General features: G+C 44.2%; 1 protein-coding gene across 3 annotated transcripts in view; it reads left to right on the plus strand.

Annotated features, from left to right (window-relative positions):
• Nucleotides 1-15,838, plus strand: part of CCDC102B (coiled-coil domain containing 102B) — a 408,868-nt gene that overhangs the window by 282,640 nt on the left and 110,390 nt on the right. For all 3 annotated transcript variants that reach the window (XM_085604165.1, XM_085604166.1, XM_085604167.1), the window contains one exon: nucleotides 922-1,127. In XM_085604165.1, coding sequence (XP_085460291.1) covers nucleotides 922-1,127 — 206 coding nt within the window. The remainder of the gene's footprint in view (nucleotides 1-921; nucleotides 1,128-15,838) is intronic.

Raw genomic sequence — 15,838 nt, forward strand, 5'->3', positions numbered from 1 at the left:
TTGAGGGTGCATATTTTGATTGTGGCAGGCACGATTTTCAGCATATCTCTAGGTTATTTTGCATCGCTTCTGGTGGTGCAGCAATTGGAACAGACAATCTGTACGAAGCCCTCAAGATTGTGCGGTTCACTTTGTGCCAACTCTTCAAAAGCCATTGACTCCATGGGCCTCATTATGAAGGCGGTCAGACGAGCCTCTGACCACCATCATTTCATGTGCTGGACCGTCCGACAAGGAGTAGGTGATCCCTACAGCCCAATTACAATACGACCACCGTGCAGGCGCCACAATAGGAAGAGGAATATTTTCAAACATCCACACTAGCCACAAAAGAAAAATTGATATTTTGAAGCATCCATGCACCATGTGCCAGGCACCATGTTTGTATTTTGAAAACTTGTCTTAGATCCAAACTGCCAATAAGAGCTAATTACAAAAGTAAGTATTCTGTTCTGCCAAAGAGATTTAATACAGCATGACTGTTGGACAATTGAGCTCACCATGCTGGGAGACACAGCATAGCCACAAGCAGAGACACAGAACAGAAAGGTTGTTAATTTCCCACATCTGCTTTTAAAGTTGTGCATTTGCTGATATTACCAGAATACATGTTGGACCTCCATGAACTTTTAATAGAACTGTAAACGCACAGCTTTTCAACAGCAGACTCATAAGCATGAACTCATTCATTTTACCAATGCATATCTAGGGTGTTGGCGCGTTCACTTTAAAGAAAAGGCATAGGAGGAGTGAGCCAAAACATATAGGCCTTAGTCCTCAACTTACATTGAAAGGAACATTTTAGAGATGAAAATGTTCAGCTTGAGTTTCGGCAGTCATTCTGTTTTCTCAATTGATGATGGTGGTATAATTGTTTATATAGTATAGTACATTTTGCATTCTTTTATGCTTCATCTCCAGGTTGTGGACATTATCGAAAAGCCATTAAGAGAAAACTTGGATATCACACAGAATTCTGAACATTTTCACTTTTTTGGTGCTCATGTTGGGAAACCACGACCAATCGTGGACAAGATTAGTAGAGCACAGGAGAGTGAACCATTAAAACCATCCGATCTACAGTTGTATCTAGAAGAGACACAGATAACGCTGGAGAAGGAAAGAAAGTAAGTGAAAAATACTGAACATACTAAAAGCTTTAATAAAATGTCAGCGGACACCACCATTCATATTTACTGGTAAATATTAATATATGTTTCCTAAAATGTTATAAATAAAGTTTGTACAACAGAAGGCACTCCTTGTAAACTGCATGTTCATCTTAGCACTCTCTTAGGCATCCGCCTATGATGTTCCAGTGATACACTGTTAGACATGTCAGCCTTAGGGTGGTCTTCCCGCAAACATTTGGCCTTCACCTCTCCTATTTTTGCTGACCTCGTTTTTTGTTGGCATTAGGACTCTATGCACTTTACCTCTGCTAACCAGGGCTAAAGTACTTGTACTCTCTTCCCTACAAATGGTAGATTTGGTTGTATTTGTGATGCATATACAGCGCAAAATCTAAGTAAATATACCCCATAGTTATTGACTTTACACATGCGTAAATATGACTTACACACCATAAACGGTTTGTGAATTGGGCTGCTGCATTTACAGCCAAAAATATTACAGAGGTATATATTAAAATGAGGATGATGTTTAGTGCATACACTCTTAAAGTTGTTTATGGATATTCCTTCATTGGAGATGGCAGCCTTCAGTGGACTTTGCAAAGTTGACTTATGATTATAAGAAGTGGGTTTCACTTTCTCATTAGGGCATGGTGGGCGGAGTTCCATCACTTTGCAGCTAAATTTGTACACATATTAGCCACGACGAAGGACTAAACTCAGGCCATGTCTGCTTCTCATAGTCACACTGCATGTGGTTGGAGGATGGCAAAGGTTTGTTTCTGTATGTAGGAAATCTATAAAATAGTAGAAAATAGCTTTTTATGAGAATGACAGTGCAAACACCAGCCCTCGATTGGGTAAATACCAACCATAATCCCTTTCTCCTATGTTGATCTGCTGAGACTGCCTGCCAGTTTCAGCCAGGGGCAAAGGCATCAACCAGGGCAAGGCAAGTGCAAGCAGGAAGTTATGAAGTTCCTGTCTCTCACTCCTGCTGCACTGTTCCCACTGCTTCAGATTGTAAGCGGAGAGGAGGATCATGAGAGTGGAGCCACAGGACCATGAGGAGTGGAGCTGGAGGATGATCTGCAGTGGAATGTTAGTTGGGTGATGCGGAGCTGGTGAAGAGCAAGTGTGTCTGAAGCATGTTTACATAGCTGAATGAAGGGATGTCTTTGAGGGCTTATATGTTTGTATTTTTGAATGAGATATTTCCTAGATGTGCAGGTTGGCTAGGTTTCCATAGGGCCTGGCATAATATTATTCGTCCATGACATTCTGTGACTATTTTTGGCAAACGCCAGGCTATAACTGGCATAATGGTGCTCATCCTTGACATATGAGAATTCTTCACATAATTGAGGCTACAGCTGGTTCGGTGTTGGCTGTTATTGACACATTTGGGGCATCATTCCTTGAATAACTGAGACTATAGGCGGCTTAATGATAGTTGTCACATTGTTAGAAATGGGATTTCTGGTTGGCTAGGGCTGCGCCTAAGCCAGTCAGAATCCACCACTCTAGTCAGGGTAAGGGAGTTACACGCTGAAGATAACCCCTGCTCACCCCCTTGGTAGATTGGCACGAGCAGTCAGGCTTATCCCAGAGGCATTGTCTAAAGCATTTGCGCAACACACACACAGCAGCAACACACTAGACACACCAAAAAAGAAACTCTACACAAGATTATATCAAAAATAGCCTTTGTATCATCATAAACACATTAGAAACATAATCACTCATTTACACTGTGTTAACTGGCACTAGGTAATATTCACTCATTAGCATAAAAACATTACGCATTAGGCCTCACCAGCATACACACATTAGATTAGGCATTAAAATCATAGGCATGATCATGAGGCATCACATGGGGCATAAAACACCTTATGCAGCAATCAGGGTGCATAGCACACTGAAATGACCCCCAGGCCAACTGGCCATACACTGGGGCTCAAAGGCCCTTTGTCCAGAAAGTCAGGACTCTAGGGGGTATCTCTCAAATGACCCCCTGGCTGCCTTGGCAGCAAACACAAAGTGTGCACAGGCGCTGGGGTGTGGGGTGCAACTCACCCCTTCCTCACCTACAAAGAAATGTCCCCCAACATTGCAGCTGCCCACTGTCCGGCGGGGCTGTTGTGCAAATGAGCCCTGGCACCACTGTGCCTCTTGGGAGCTCCCCTCTGGGACTCCTCAAAATAAATGTGCCCAAATGTTGCGGCTGCCCGCAACTGCAGTGCAGCTGTGTGACGCCAACAAGCATTGGCACAACGGAACACGTTGGATGACCCCCTTTGGGGCTCTGGAACCCCCAATTACTCCTCCCTGAGACCTCGATCGGCACCCAAAATGCAATGAAGAACCCCAACTCACCGGAGCTCCTTCGTGGACTCTGCTCCTCTTGCTGGGGCTCTCTTTCAGGCCGCTGGCAGGAAGGCACCTGCAATGTGCCTTGATCTCCCCCGATCCTCTGGGCACTGACAATGTACGCATGCAGCCCCACCCATTGGGCTGCTCTGGACACTCTAGGCAGAACGCGGGGCTCTCCTCACTCACATGGGAGCCCCGCCTCAACTTCACCTTGCCTCACTTCACCAGGTCCCCCTTCCTGGGACTGGGACTTCGACGGGGAGCCCGTGAGGCTCTGATCAGGTGATTCGGCAGGCCTCGCCCACAGACAGGCACAGCCGCCTGGCTTCCTGTTTTCGCCGATCTCGGCGGCGGCGCTTTCCATCTGATCCTCTGTGGTTTTCAGAGTGCGGGGTGGCCTTCCGCTACGTTTTTAAAAGGCATAAAAAGCGCGGGGTAGGCTCCCGCCTAAAAGAATGCGGCAATTACGCAGGGTGTGCTCCCGCTTCCCCTGGCAGGAATGTGGGGGAATCCCCACGTCAGGATTCCCTCTTGAAAGGTGGCAGCTCCACACTGCGAAGCCCATGCTCTTCTTTGGCAGAAAGAAAAGCAGAGCTCTCTCAAGGAGCTATAGTCCAAAAGTCCTTAGGTGTCAAGGGGTCAAGAGGGCAAAGCTGGGCCCAGGCAGGCCAGCACACAGGGCCCTCCAGTAGGGAGGCAGTCCCTCGTGGCGGTTCCTCCTGAGGCCCAGCAGCAGCAAGCCCCCCCCCAAGCACAGGAACAACTCTTTCATGGGGGGCACAGCCCCTACCTTTATACTACAAATTCCCTTTGTTTGTCTGCCCTGGCACAGGGCTTGGTCGAACCAGACTAAACTGGTTCTGGAGCACTTTGTTGACAAGGCTCCTCTTCCCCTTTGTCAGGTGGGGGCTCGTCTTCAGATACACCACAGGGGGCGGAGCCAGCATTCACATAGGCAGGCATAATCCTATTCGGGGTCAGGGAACTGCTCCTCCCACTACTTCAAATGCAGATGTCCCATTCAGCCTAGCGCTGACTCACCCTGCCCCTCCTGGAGCAACACACCTCACCAGCCCCTGCCACTCAAAAGCCAGACATGCAATCCACATCAGGCAGGCAGACAAATAGCACACAGAAATACCATCTTCTAAAAGTGGCATTTCTAAAATAGTTATAATAAATCTGCGTGCACCATTGCGTAGCATTTATTATTACTATTTCAAACATACCAAACTTGACCAAGCTGCGCCTCTCAAATCAGGAATTACCACTGAAACACTTATCAGAGAATCTCCAATGCATTCCTATGGGAGGGCAGCCCCACAGTAGTGAGAAACCAAAATGGCTGATTCTCACTACCAGGACATGTCACACACTTAGGGTACATGTCCTATCTTTTACCAACAATGCACCCTGCCCATAGGGCTAGCTAGGGCCTACCTTAAGGGTGACTGACATGCAGTAAAAGGGGGGGTCACAGACATGGCACACACTTTAGGTGCCAAGTCACAGCGGCAGTAACACTGCACGTACAGGCCCTGCAATGGCAAAGGCCTGAGATAGGTTTGACAGGCTACTTAGGTGGGTGGCACAATCAGTGCTGCAAGCCCACCAGCAGCATTTAATTCACTAGCCCTGGGTATATGAGATACCACTTTACAAGGGACTGACAGATAAATTAAAATAGACCAAACAGGTGTAGACCAATCTTACCATCTCTATCACAGAGAGCACACGCGCTTTACACTGCACAGCAGTGCTAAAGTGCCTAGAGTCCTTAAACCGGCAGCACCATGTCAGAAAAAAGGCTGGGAGACAGGCAAAAAGTTTTGCTATGACCCTGCGAAAAGGGCCAAGTCCAACACACATGTTGTTGGCATTATAATCATTTGGTTACCCTTGGTAAAATAGTACCCATCCCTGACATGCTGTGGCTACCCTGGAAAGTTTATGGCTTTAACCTATGGGGCCAATCATTGGCATATTGTTGGCATTTTTGATTATTGAATTCAGGCCATCCCTAGCATAATTGTGCCACTGGTGAAGTAGTAAACATATTTGGCCATTCTTGAAATATGTATTGGTTTACCATGGCATAATGGGAACCATAACTTAATGGTGACCATCTTTCACATATTTTGGGCATTCTTTGGTGTGCAGGGACACATGAAGAGGCCACACTGGTGATGCACCAAAACCAAGCCCATCCGCACCCATCCACATACTACTTGCGCTCTCTCCTTTTCTCCTCATATTTAGAGGCTGTTAGAGAGATAAGTGAACAACAGACAATCTATTATGGGAATTCCTTCCTTCCATGTCAGTGTCCAAGCACCTCACTTTTGGCAATACTAATTTGCTTACTTTACCTCAAACGGTCGGATTCTCAAAACTTGGTGACTTACCTGCGTATAATACCTCTTAGTTGAAATGTGCTTCAGTAATGCATGCTCATTGGTAAAGCAGGCTCTTGAGATCAACTAGTTTCTAATTAACTCAGATTTTAAGGTATTGTTCATTATGGAAGTATGGACTTCTGAATTATCAGGCCACCAATCATGCATCTGGTTGCCCCCTCCCCATTTTAAATCATGCACTTACCCGATCCCAACAGGTAATGTGGTGGCCTGCACATTATTTAAAAAAAATACCTCAATTATTATTCATTTTCAACCCTAATCCTTTTCCCTATGCTGAATTCATGGGATGTTTTATATATGTTTTACCTACACATATCATTTTGAGTGCTCTATGTTATTATCTATCACCCTCTTGTCTACATTTCGTTACTTTTCTGGCTGATTAGTAATTTTCTGGCTGATTGGTAATTTTCTGGCTGATTTTGTAATTTGCTGGCTGGTCTTCTAGCCTTACTTCTTCTCAGTCATGTCTCTTTATTAGTACTAGGTAATTCTAACATGTGCACTGAGTCATCTGATAACCCACCTTGTCTCCGTTACTTTTCTTTCTGGTCTTACTCTACAATAATCATTTACATGCCCTATCCACTCAGCTCTTGTTCTTATTTTTGCTCCTTTGGTCTTTGTAGTGTTTAGCACACCTATTCCCAAAGTGTGGACTGACCACTTGCTAGTTCATTTTAAGATTCACATATATTTTCTCCAAAAGAACTTTTGGTGCCTCTATTAATTAGCCTGCTTCTAAACCTGTGGGGTGTGTATTTTTCCCTCAAGAATTTGTCAACGTTATTTTTTAGACTAGTCCTCCAACCTCTTAGCTTACTTTAGATGAAAACCTCACTAAATTCAATAATTGGATAATGTTGGCTTTTTTTTATTGAGCGCTTCTGTTTTTTTTGTTTTTCTCCAACTCAAATCCGTGAAATAACACCACACTAAAGACAGCAAAATTGATGCAAAAATGGTAGCTGAACTATGCTTCCAATAATAAGAACACATTGAAGATCGCTCTTGAAAACTGGAAAAATCTGGGGCATATTTACATGAAAATGGTGCAACGCAGTGACACAAGCAATTTTGCTGAGTTGAGCTGCATGATTATCAAAACGGAGGGATGCGCTGTATCAACTAGAATATGGCGCATCCCTGTGCTTACCCCTGTGCCGGTGCTAAAAAAGCTGCCTAGTATTTATCCTAGTATTAATGCAGGCACTATTGCTCCATGGTGCAAGGGTGCTTGCATTGCAGGGATGATTGTGTTTGTGCACGAAGGGACACCTTCCTAGACAAAAACATTAGTTGATGGCGTTTTGCTCCACAGAATGCAGCACACATAGAAAATGTGAGAAGTTGGCCTCGTATATGCTGTCCACTAGTTATAGTGGGCACCGTGTACCAGTCCAAACAACCCCTTATTGATAATAGGTTAAAGACAACCTTTATTGAAAGCTATCCTAGTGGTAGCTATGGAGAGCAGCCTTCAGGCTAAGTCTTGAAGGAATGTAAAGCAGCTTGTTTTACCAGTATATAATCTCTTGAATGGCTAAATGAAAGACAACCACACCAGGTATATATATAAAATATATGTATTTATTTCTAAACACACCCTCCTAGTCTCTTTATGAGGCTAGAGGTCAAAACACATAAGTTACACTTCAAATCTTACAGTAAAATAGCTCAAATACACGTCAGGCCCTAGGGGCGAGCCAAACCATATACTAAAATAGTGGTATAAGAACCACGACTTAACTAGACACAAGGCCTAGAGCCTGTAGAATCACTGGGACCCAAGGAACCACCCAAGGTAGTGACACAGAGGACCCATGGGGGCCGTGTGCAGTGTGAGAACACAGCCGCGAGCTCCCAGTAGCTTCTATGGGGAAAGTCACGGTTAGATTTTTAAAGATTAGGGACACTTAGAAATGTGTCAGGACCAAACCCTTTGGGACTTAGGAAGTTCTAGGGTCAACACCCACGGGAGCATCAGAGTACTCGTCTTACCTCACCCAGGGAAGCCGGGTGCATAGGTGTCAAATGGTGTCGGGTCGCGTCATCGTTTCAATGGGAGCTGACAAAGAAGTGCTGCTGCCGGGAAGATGCAAAGTGTCCGAAGGGATCCAAGCCTGGATCGAAGATGTGAAGAACCTGAAAGCAGAGGGGACAGAGTCTGGGTCACTTGTCAGTGATCAGGGGCACGATAGACAAATGCCCACCGATGTCGGGTGTTTCAGGTGAAGAAGGTGAAGCTTGACTCTTCAGCCACGAGGACCCGGAGGCGTCGAGGACAACCAGGAGCTGGATTGGAGCTGTCCCACAATGGATGTCGAGTGCTGCAGCATTGGTGCCCGGATTGGACACAACAAGCCTTGGCAACAGCAACCTAGGCAGAAAGGAGAAAGATGCTTCGGTGCAGACCAGCAAGGTCTGAGGAACTCACCACGTGGTGGTAAGTCAGGGCACATCTGGAGCAAATAGGAAAGCCCAAGGAAAATCAAAGTTGCCTTCTCAGGGACCCACCAGTCGACGGACCAGGAATCGCGAAGGAGCCTAGAGAGGAAACACAAAATGGCGGCCCACGGGTCACTCGGGGTGACTAGGCCAACAATCCTCAGTGGATTCTCTGCTCGAGGTGGGGGCAACAAGTAACCCCAAGCATGACTTCAAGAGACATCGAGAAGTTAATGCACTTGCAAATGTGCACGGTGACCAGGAGTTCGGGTTCCACGCTACTCACGAGGGCTGTGGGTCTCAGCTTTGCTGGGGACTCGGGTTGGCCTCTGAGATGTCTGAAAATACTCTTCCTAAGCTGCAAATACTTCAGAGTCTGGCGGGAGCTTCAGAGATGCAAACCGGCAAAATGCTTCATTGGTGCCTGCCAAGCAGGGGAGTCACTCCTTGGCCCCAAGGGAGATTTCTTCAGTCCTCCAGTCTTTAGTAGAGCGTCCAAGTTTCAGGATTCAGCTTCAGAGTTTTGTCCAGGGACATCTAAATTCCTGTTGCCAGGGGTTCCTTACTTATACCTAAGGAAGGGGTTGGACTTACTCTAGGGACCCACCTATGGGAGGGTTTGGAAAGAGGGGTGGCTGCACCCATTTCCTTTGTCCAGTTTCGCACCAGAGCAGGGGTTGGAAGCCCCTGAACCGGTTTGAGCTGGACTATGCACAGGGACACCAAATGTGCCCCCAGTGCAGAACTTCAAAGCACTCTGAGAGTGCTCCCACCCAGCCCCAATACACATCAGCCTGTCTGGGAGGTGGTTACACCTCCCTGTGACAGGAAACCTATTGTCCAGGCCTCCCCTGCCGGAGTTTCGGTCAGCAGCAGGAGGCCAGACCCGTGTCTCTGGCTGCAGCATCCATTTTGTGATGCCAGGATTCTGTTAAGTTTCTACCGGGTATACCAGTACTGCCATGTCCCTCCCTCTAGAAGGGTGGAATCATACTCCCACACCAGTTACTGGTGTGGGGGTATGATTGACACCAAACACAACATGTTTCCGTGCAGCCAGTCCAAAGTTAGCATTTACCGTTTGGTTATAATGCACTTAAGAGTATATGGTCAGGCTGCACCACTGACAACCCCGGAGAAGAGATTCTGAAGGCTGCAGAGGTGCTCAGCTCATGCCTGGGCACCCTCTCACATATAACCAAGCACCCTGCCTTCAGGATTGATAAGGCCTGCCATAGAGGTGACTGATTGGTTTGTATGTGCAGTGATAGGTGAGGTATAGTGAACCTATACCTCAGTAAGGGGTGCATGCACCACCTTACACAAGCTGCAGTAGCAGACCTGTGGTGTCATTTTGGAGGGCTTTCCAGGAGTGGCATAACACATGCTTCAGCCCCTGGTAGGCCTCTGAGGTACCTATGCTCTGGGTACATAGTATACCACATACTAGGGACTCACAAGGGTACCCCAGAATCCAATCTGGAGTGTACCTAAGGTACATGGAATCAATTTAGAGAGGAAGCAGCTAGGCTGGGGCGCTGAATAGCAGGGTCCCAGCCAGACTAAAGTAAAAAAACTGTGAAACACCAGCAAAAAGTGTGGGTAACCATGTGAAGCAGATCCTACTCTCCTACCGAAAGAACAAAAAAACGAGGAGAATTAAAGTATTTTGCCAAATAACGCCTCCTTATGTAAGACTTTAGTTTTTGGAGCTGCCTCAGATTTAGAGATCCTTGTAAATCTGGAGCAGTGTCAAAAACCATGGATGTTGCTGGGAACACCCACAGCAACACCGATACCACGCCCCTTGGCCGCAGAAAACTGCATTGTAGAGGGCCATATTTGCGAGGCTATGTTAAGGCATGCAAAGTGACTTAGCGTGGCCTTGTAAGTATGGGCTAGCATAGAGCACCACTGGAGTGTAAAAGAAAGTGATGCTCTGGTGGTGCTAGGGGCTTGTAAAAATGCCCCCTGGTTCTATCCACCAGCTGCAAATTACTATGGATATGATGTAGAATCCGGCGGATGATTTACTCCATCACAAACTTGACAGATATCTCAACAACCATATTACAAGTGCCATTGGATTTAACCCCTTAGCTGCAGAGCCTTTTCCCCCAGTGCTGAGTCCTTTTTTCAGATATTTGTGGTAGTTCGCACAATTAGTGTTCCATAATTTTTTTTTCTAATAAGATATCCACACAAAAAGTTGCTTCGTTTTTTCCCAACTTTCTGGAGATTATAAAGGCACCTAGGGTTTGTGGATTACCCTGGAGGGGACCGTGAAAAGAGGCAAAATACAATATTTTGAGTTTTTTTGAGAAAAATAGAGAAAATGTGCACCAGATAAAAGTGTCTGGTTTTTCCCTAAAATTGACATCCACAAAATGTTTGCTATACCAAAGTTCTCATATTCCCAGCTTTCAGGAAAATGCATAGTATAACCCAAAAACAAATTTCTGTGTCACAGTTGTGGTATTTTTCTAAGAGGTCTCAACCTACTTCCAGTTTGTGGTGGAAACCAGTATAAAACCCATGAATGATGTGGAAAAGCTATAGATTTATGCAAAGTAAACAAAATTCCGAATGCAGCAAGGGGTCATATGTATAGATCCATCAAGGTTTTGCTAAGGAAAATAACTGTTGAAAGAAAGAAATATTGAAAATGAGTAGGAAAAAAGGGCATATGTAAAAATATTTCCACCTGTAACTTTTTGTCATGATGACCGATTGACAAAAGCAATATTCTATTATATCTGCTAGTCCCTGAAAGTTGCTGGAATATATAGGGTTTGTAGGTTCTCAAAGTAGCCAAGGTACTCAGAGCCAGCAACTGATCTGCACCGTACAATGGTTTTTCATTGAGTATCGAGTATAGACCAATTCTTATAGCAAAATAGGCAGAGTGAAAAATGGGTATCTATGGAACATAAGTATTTCGGAAATGGGTCCAAGATATAGAGTTTAGGAGCAGTGGTTATTTCCACATCTCTGAATCTGTGAGTTCCCATACCAACGTATGATTTGGAGGGTATGTTTCAAAATGTCATCTCTGTAATACACTGGCTTACATTTGAAAGGAATATTTAAGAGAAATCCAATAGGTAATAACAAATGTTGCATTATTCTATGCTCTCAAACGTGTTTCAAAAAATTGGTACCTCACTTGTGTGGGTAGACCTAGTTCCCGCGACGGGAAACAGCCCATAATACAACATCGATGCATTCCATTTTTCCATCAAAAGCTGGCCCTTTTTTCCAATGAGGGTAGCACTAGATTTTGGACCCTAGCTGAGCCAACACCTCAGGAATCCTAGCCAACCTGTACATTTTTTATAACTAGACATGAGGGGTATCAAGTGTGGACTGGCTTGCGTAGTTCTCACCATGTTTTTTTACCCCAGAATCTCTTGCAAACCTCACACTTTCACCAAAAAAACTAATTTTTCTCAAATTTCTGTGATGAGAAGTTCTGGAATCTGCAGGGAGCCATAAACTTCCTTCCTCCCGTCATTTCCACATGTCTCCCAATAAAAATGGTTCCTCACTTGTATGAGTAGGCCTAGTTCCCATTACAGGAAATGGCCCAGAACGCAACATGGACGCAGCACATTTTTCTACCGAGAATTAGCTCTTTTTTTCTAATCTGCGTAGCTCAAGATTGTGGACCCTAGTTTAGCGGCACCTATGTAACCTAGCCAACCTATATTTTTTTTTTAACTAGACACCTAGGGGTATCCAGGGTGGGCTCACTTGCATGGCTCTCACCATGATTTTTTCATGCAGAATCCCTTGTAAACATTAAACATTTCTGTGATGGAAAGTTCTTGATTCTGTGGGGAAAAAGGAACTTCTATCCACCTGGCATTCGTCCACGTCTTCCGATAAAGAATAGTACCTTACTTGTATGGGAAGGCCTAGTGCCTGTGACAGGATACGGCCCAAAAAGCAACATGGACGCATCACATTTTTCCACCGATAACAGAGGCTTTTATCAAATGTGAGTAGCTCTAGATTTTGGACCCTTGTACAGCCGGCACCTTTGAAACCTAGCAAACCTGTACAATTTTGAAAACTATACAGCTAGGGGTATCCAGGGTGGGCAGACTTGCATGGCTTTCACCACGTTTTGTTATCCAGAATCCCTTGCAAACTTCAAGCTTTGACTAAATACACATATTTTTCTCACATTTCAGTGATGGACATTTCTAGACTCTGAGGGAAACCACAAATTTCTGTCCACCCAGCATTTCCCTAAGTTTCCCGATAAAAATGATACCACCACTTGTGTGGGCAGGCCCAGTGCCCTCGACAGGAAACGGCCCATACACAACATGGACATTTGCATTTTCCAGCAAAAACTGGTCCTTTTTTCTGATGTGGGTAGCTCTAGATTTTGGAATGTAGCTCAGCTGACACCCATAGAAACCTAGTCAACTTGTACATATTTGAAAACTAGACAGCTAGGGGTATCCAGGGTGTGCTGACGTGCACTGCTGTCACCAGTTTCTTTTTACCCAGAATCCCCTGTAAATCTCATATTTTGCCTTAAAAACACATTTACCTTGCATTTCTGTGAGGCCTCATAGCATTTGTCCATTGAAAAACAATATGTATTTTGCAATGTGGGTAGCTGTGTATTTTGGGCCCCAGCTCACCTGGCACCTACCAAAGCAGCACATTTTTGAAAGCTTGACAGCCGGGGGAGTACAGGGTGGGGTGACTTGCGTGGCTCTTAACAGATTTTGTACCAAGAATCCTCTGCAAAGTTCAAACTTTTCCTTGAATTTCTATGAGGAAAAGTCCTGGAATCTGGAGTCAGGCTCAAGCTTCCTACCAGCCAGAGTTCCCCCATGTCTCCCGATAAAAATTCTACCTCACTTGTGTGGGTGGACCTGCGTTTTTGGATCCAGTCTCAGCAGCCATCTAAGGAAACCTAGCATGCCCAGACATTTCTGGAAACTAGACACCCTGGGAAATCCAGAGAGGTATGACTTGTGTGGATCCCCCAACATTTTCCTACCCAGAATCCAATGCAAACCTCAAATTGAGTTAAAAGATCACATTTTACTCACATTTCTGTGTGGGAAAGTAGTGGCATCACCAGGTCGGCACACATTTCATACCACCCAGTGTTCTCCAGGTCTCCTGATAAAAATGCTACCTCACTTGTGTGTGTGGGCCCAAAACATATTGTTGGGGCATCAAAATTATTTATCGCAAAATGACCTGGTTTTGCTAGGGGGCACCAGTGGCACCTGCGTTTTTGGTCCTGGGCTCAGTGACCATCTAGGGAAACCTACCAACCCATGACATTTCCGAAAAGTAGACATACCAGGAAGTCCAAGGAGGGGTGGCTTGCATGGAGTCCTCAACATTTTTTTAAACAGATTCCAACCAAACCTCAAATTCAGCTTAAAACATCTGCCAAAATGTGTTCACAAACAAAAAAGTTGACCAACCGTTGTCTAGAGGGCTGCTCCCTGACACTCCCATAAACATATCTCTGGTGCTTAGTGGGCTTTCTGCTACACTATAGTTTTTTCCTTGCTCGCGCTCACCTATGGTAAGTTGGCGAGCGCAAGCGAGGAAAATCAAATGTCAGACTGTTTCCTGGCAAGATTTCTCAACCAGGACAGATGCAGATGGTTGCTACCACTTACGTTGAGAAACCTTCCGTTTGCGTTGAGGAAGCTGCGACTCGAGTAGAACTTCTACTCGAGCGGCAGAAAGATGCAGCACCCTCTTGCACTGCGCATGATGCCGTTCACACTGATTTTACAGCGAGTGACAAACACCCTGCACTAAAAATCAGTACGAATGACGTGAGGTAATGCACTCCACCGCTTGCAGAACTCAGCGTAGTTCCGTTAAAACTAAGGCAAACATGCTTGGGAATACTGCCTAAGTTCCCTAAAAAAATAAGCCAAACAAATGTCCAGTGAGACTCGTTCACTGACACTTCCACTTTTACCTTGCAGTGTGAAAACTCAATTACTAACTTGTATCACAACTAATGTGATTGGAAAAGGGTACAGGACACAATATCTTGTATGATGTTTGTTTTCATATCTTATAGTAAAAAAGTGAAAACAATCATCATACAAGATATTGTGTTCTGTACCCCTTTTCTATAACATTGGTTATGATACGAGTTACTAATTGAGTTTGCACACTTTCAAAGCAAGTAAAAATGTTACTGTATAATTCCCACAGGACATTTGTTTGACGTATCACACTTACTCCCATTTTTGTGGGCAATCAGGGTTGTTTTTGTGTAGTATACATAAGTTCCCTCTCAAGCACTTCATAATCAAGCCAAGCCTTTAACATTTTTCCACACAGGGTACTCCATGTCAACCTGGTATATGTTCTGTCCATCAGTATGAGCAGTGTGGCGACTATAATACACTTGTCAATTGCAGAACAGAAGACCTACCACATTTTGACAGTGGATAAAGGTGATCAGCAGGCCATAAGGAAGTCCATGCTAAGTTCTCACTGACTACCCTAAGTTTAAAAAACTACTGTTCTTCATAGTTTATGATATTCTCTTTAGGAAACTTTGTGTAATAAGTCAAACAAATGTCCAGTGGAAATTATTCACTAACATTTCTACTTGCTTTGAATGTGTGCAAACTTAATTAGTAACATGCATCAATCAATCAATTTCTTTATTCGATCCGTTTAAAAGTACAAATCATAAAAGTACAGAAAACAGAAACAAAAACATGTAAAATCCACAACAAGTTACCACTAGTTACATTCAGTTGCGACTAAAACCAATTACAAAGTACTCAAGTTGATTTCATAAATACATTTTTGGAGTAAGTTTATTCAAACATCCTAAAAAGTTAATAGATCGAGTAAAGACCAATTAAAACTAATAAATATCCCATAAGAAAAAGAAGAAAAAACCCATAAATGACAAGAAAAATAGGGAATAATTACAAAAAAAGAATCAACACCATCAGACCTTTGTCATATACAACCTAAGTGTATCGATTATAGGGAATATAAATATAGCCTAATCACTCTTCATGGGTGCTAAGGTCATTAGCTTTCTTCCTCCTTAGACAAACCAATAAAAAAATAGCTATTGAAAAGAATGTAAATGTGTCAGGAAGTTTCTTTAGATATCTTATGGGGCGACATTGCCTAATTTTACGTTTTTTTAAATTTGAGTAAAGAACGACATTGTTCCTTCTCGTAAAGGGCACCGAAAAGAAGTATATGTAGATCTGACTGCTCCAAACCCTTATTGCATGGGCAAAGCGACAGGTCCATACGTCCGAACCTCTCTTTGCAGGGAAACCCAACATCAGTGGGATTAGATTCAGATGGAATCTCATCATAGTTTATCTTTGCTGTGAGTTTACTATACTCTCTAAGTATGAGTAGTCCCCCTCTAAAATCGTCAGTGCCAGATGGTACAACATCACTGATTTCTTTAAACAATTAACT

The sequence above is a fragment of the Triturus cristatus genome, chromosome 5_1 (assembly GCF_964204655.1).
Source record: "Triturus cristatus chromosome 5_1, aTriCri1.1, whole genome shotgun sequence".
NCBI classification, from domain to species: Eukaryota; Metazoa; Chordata; class Amphibia; order Caudata; family Salamandridae; genus Triturus; species Triturus cristatus.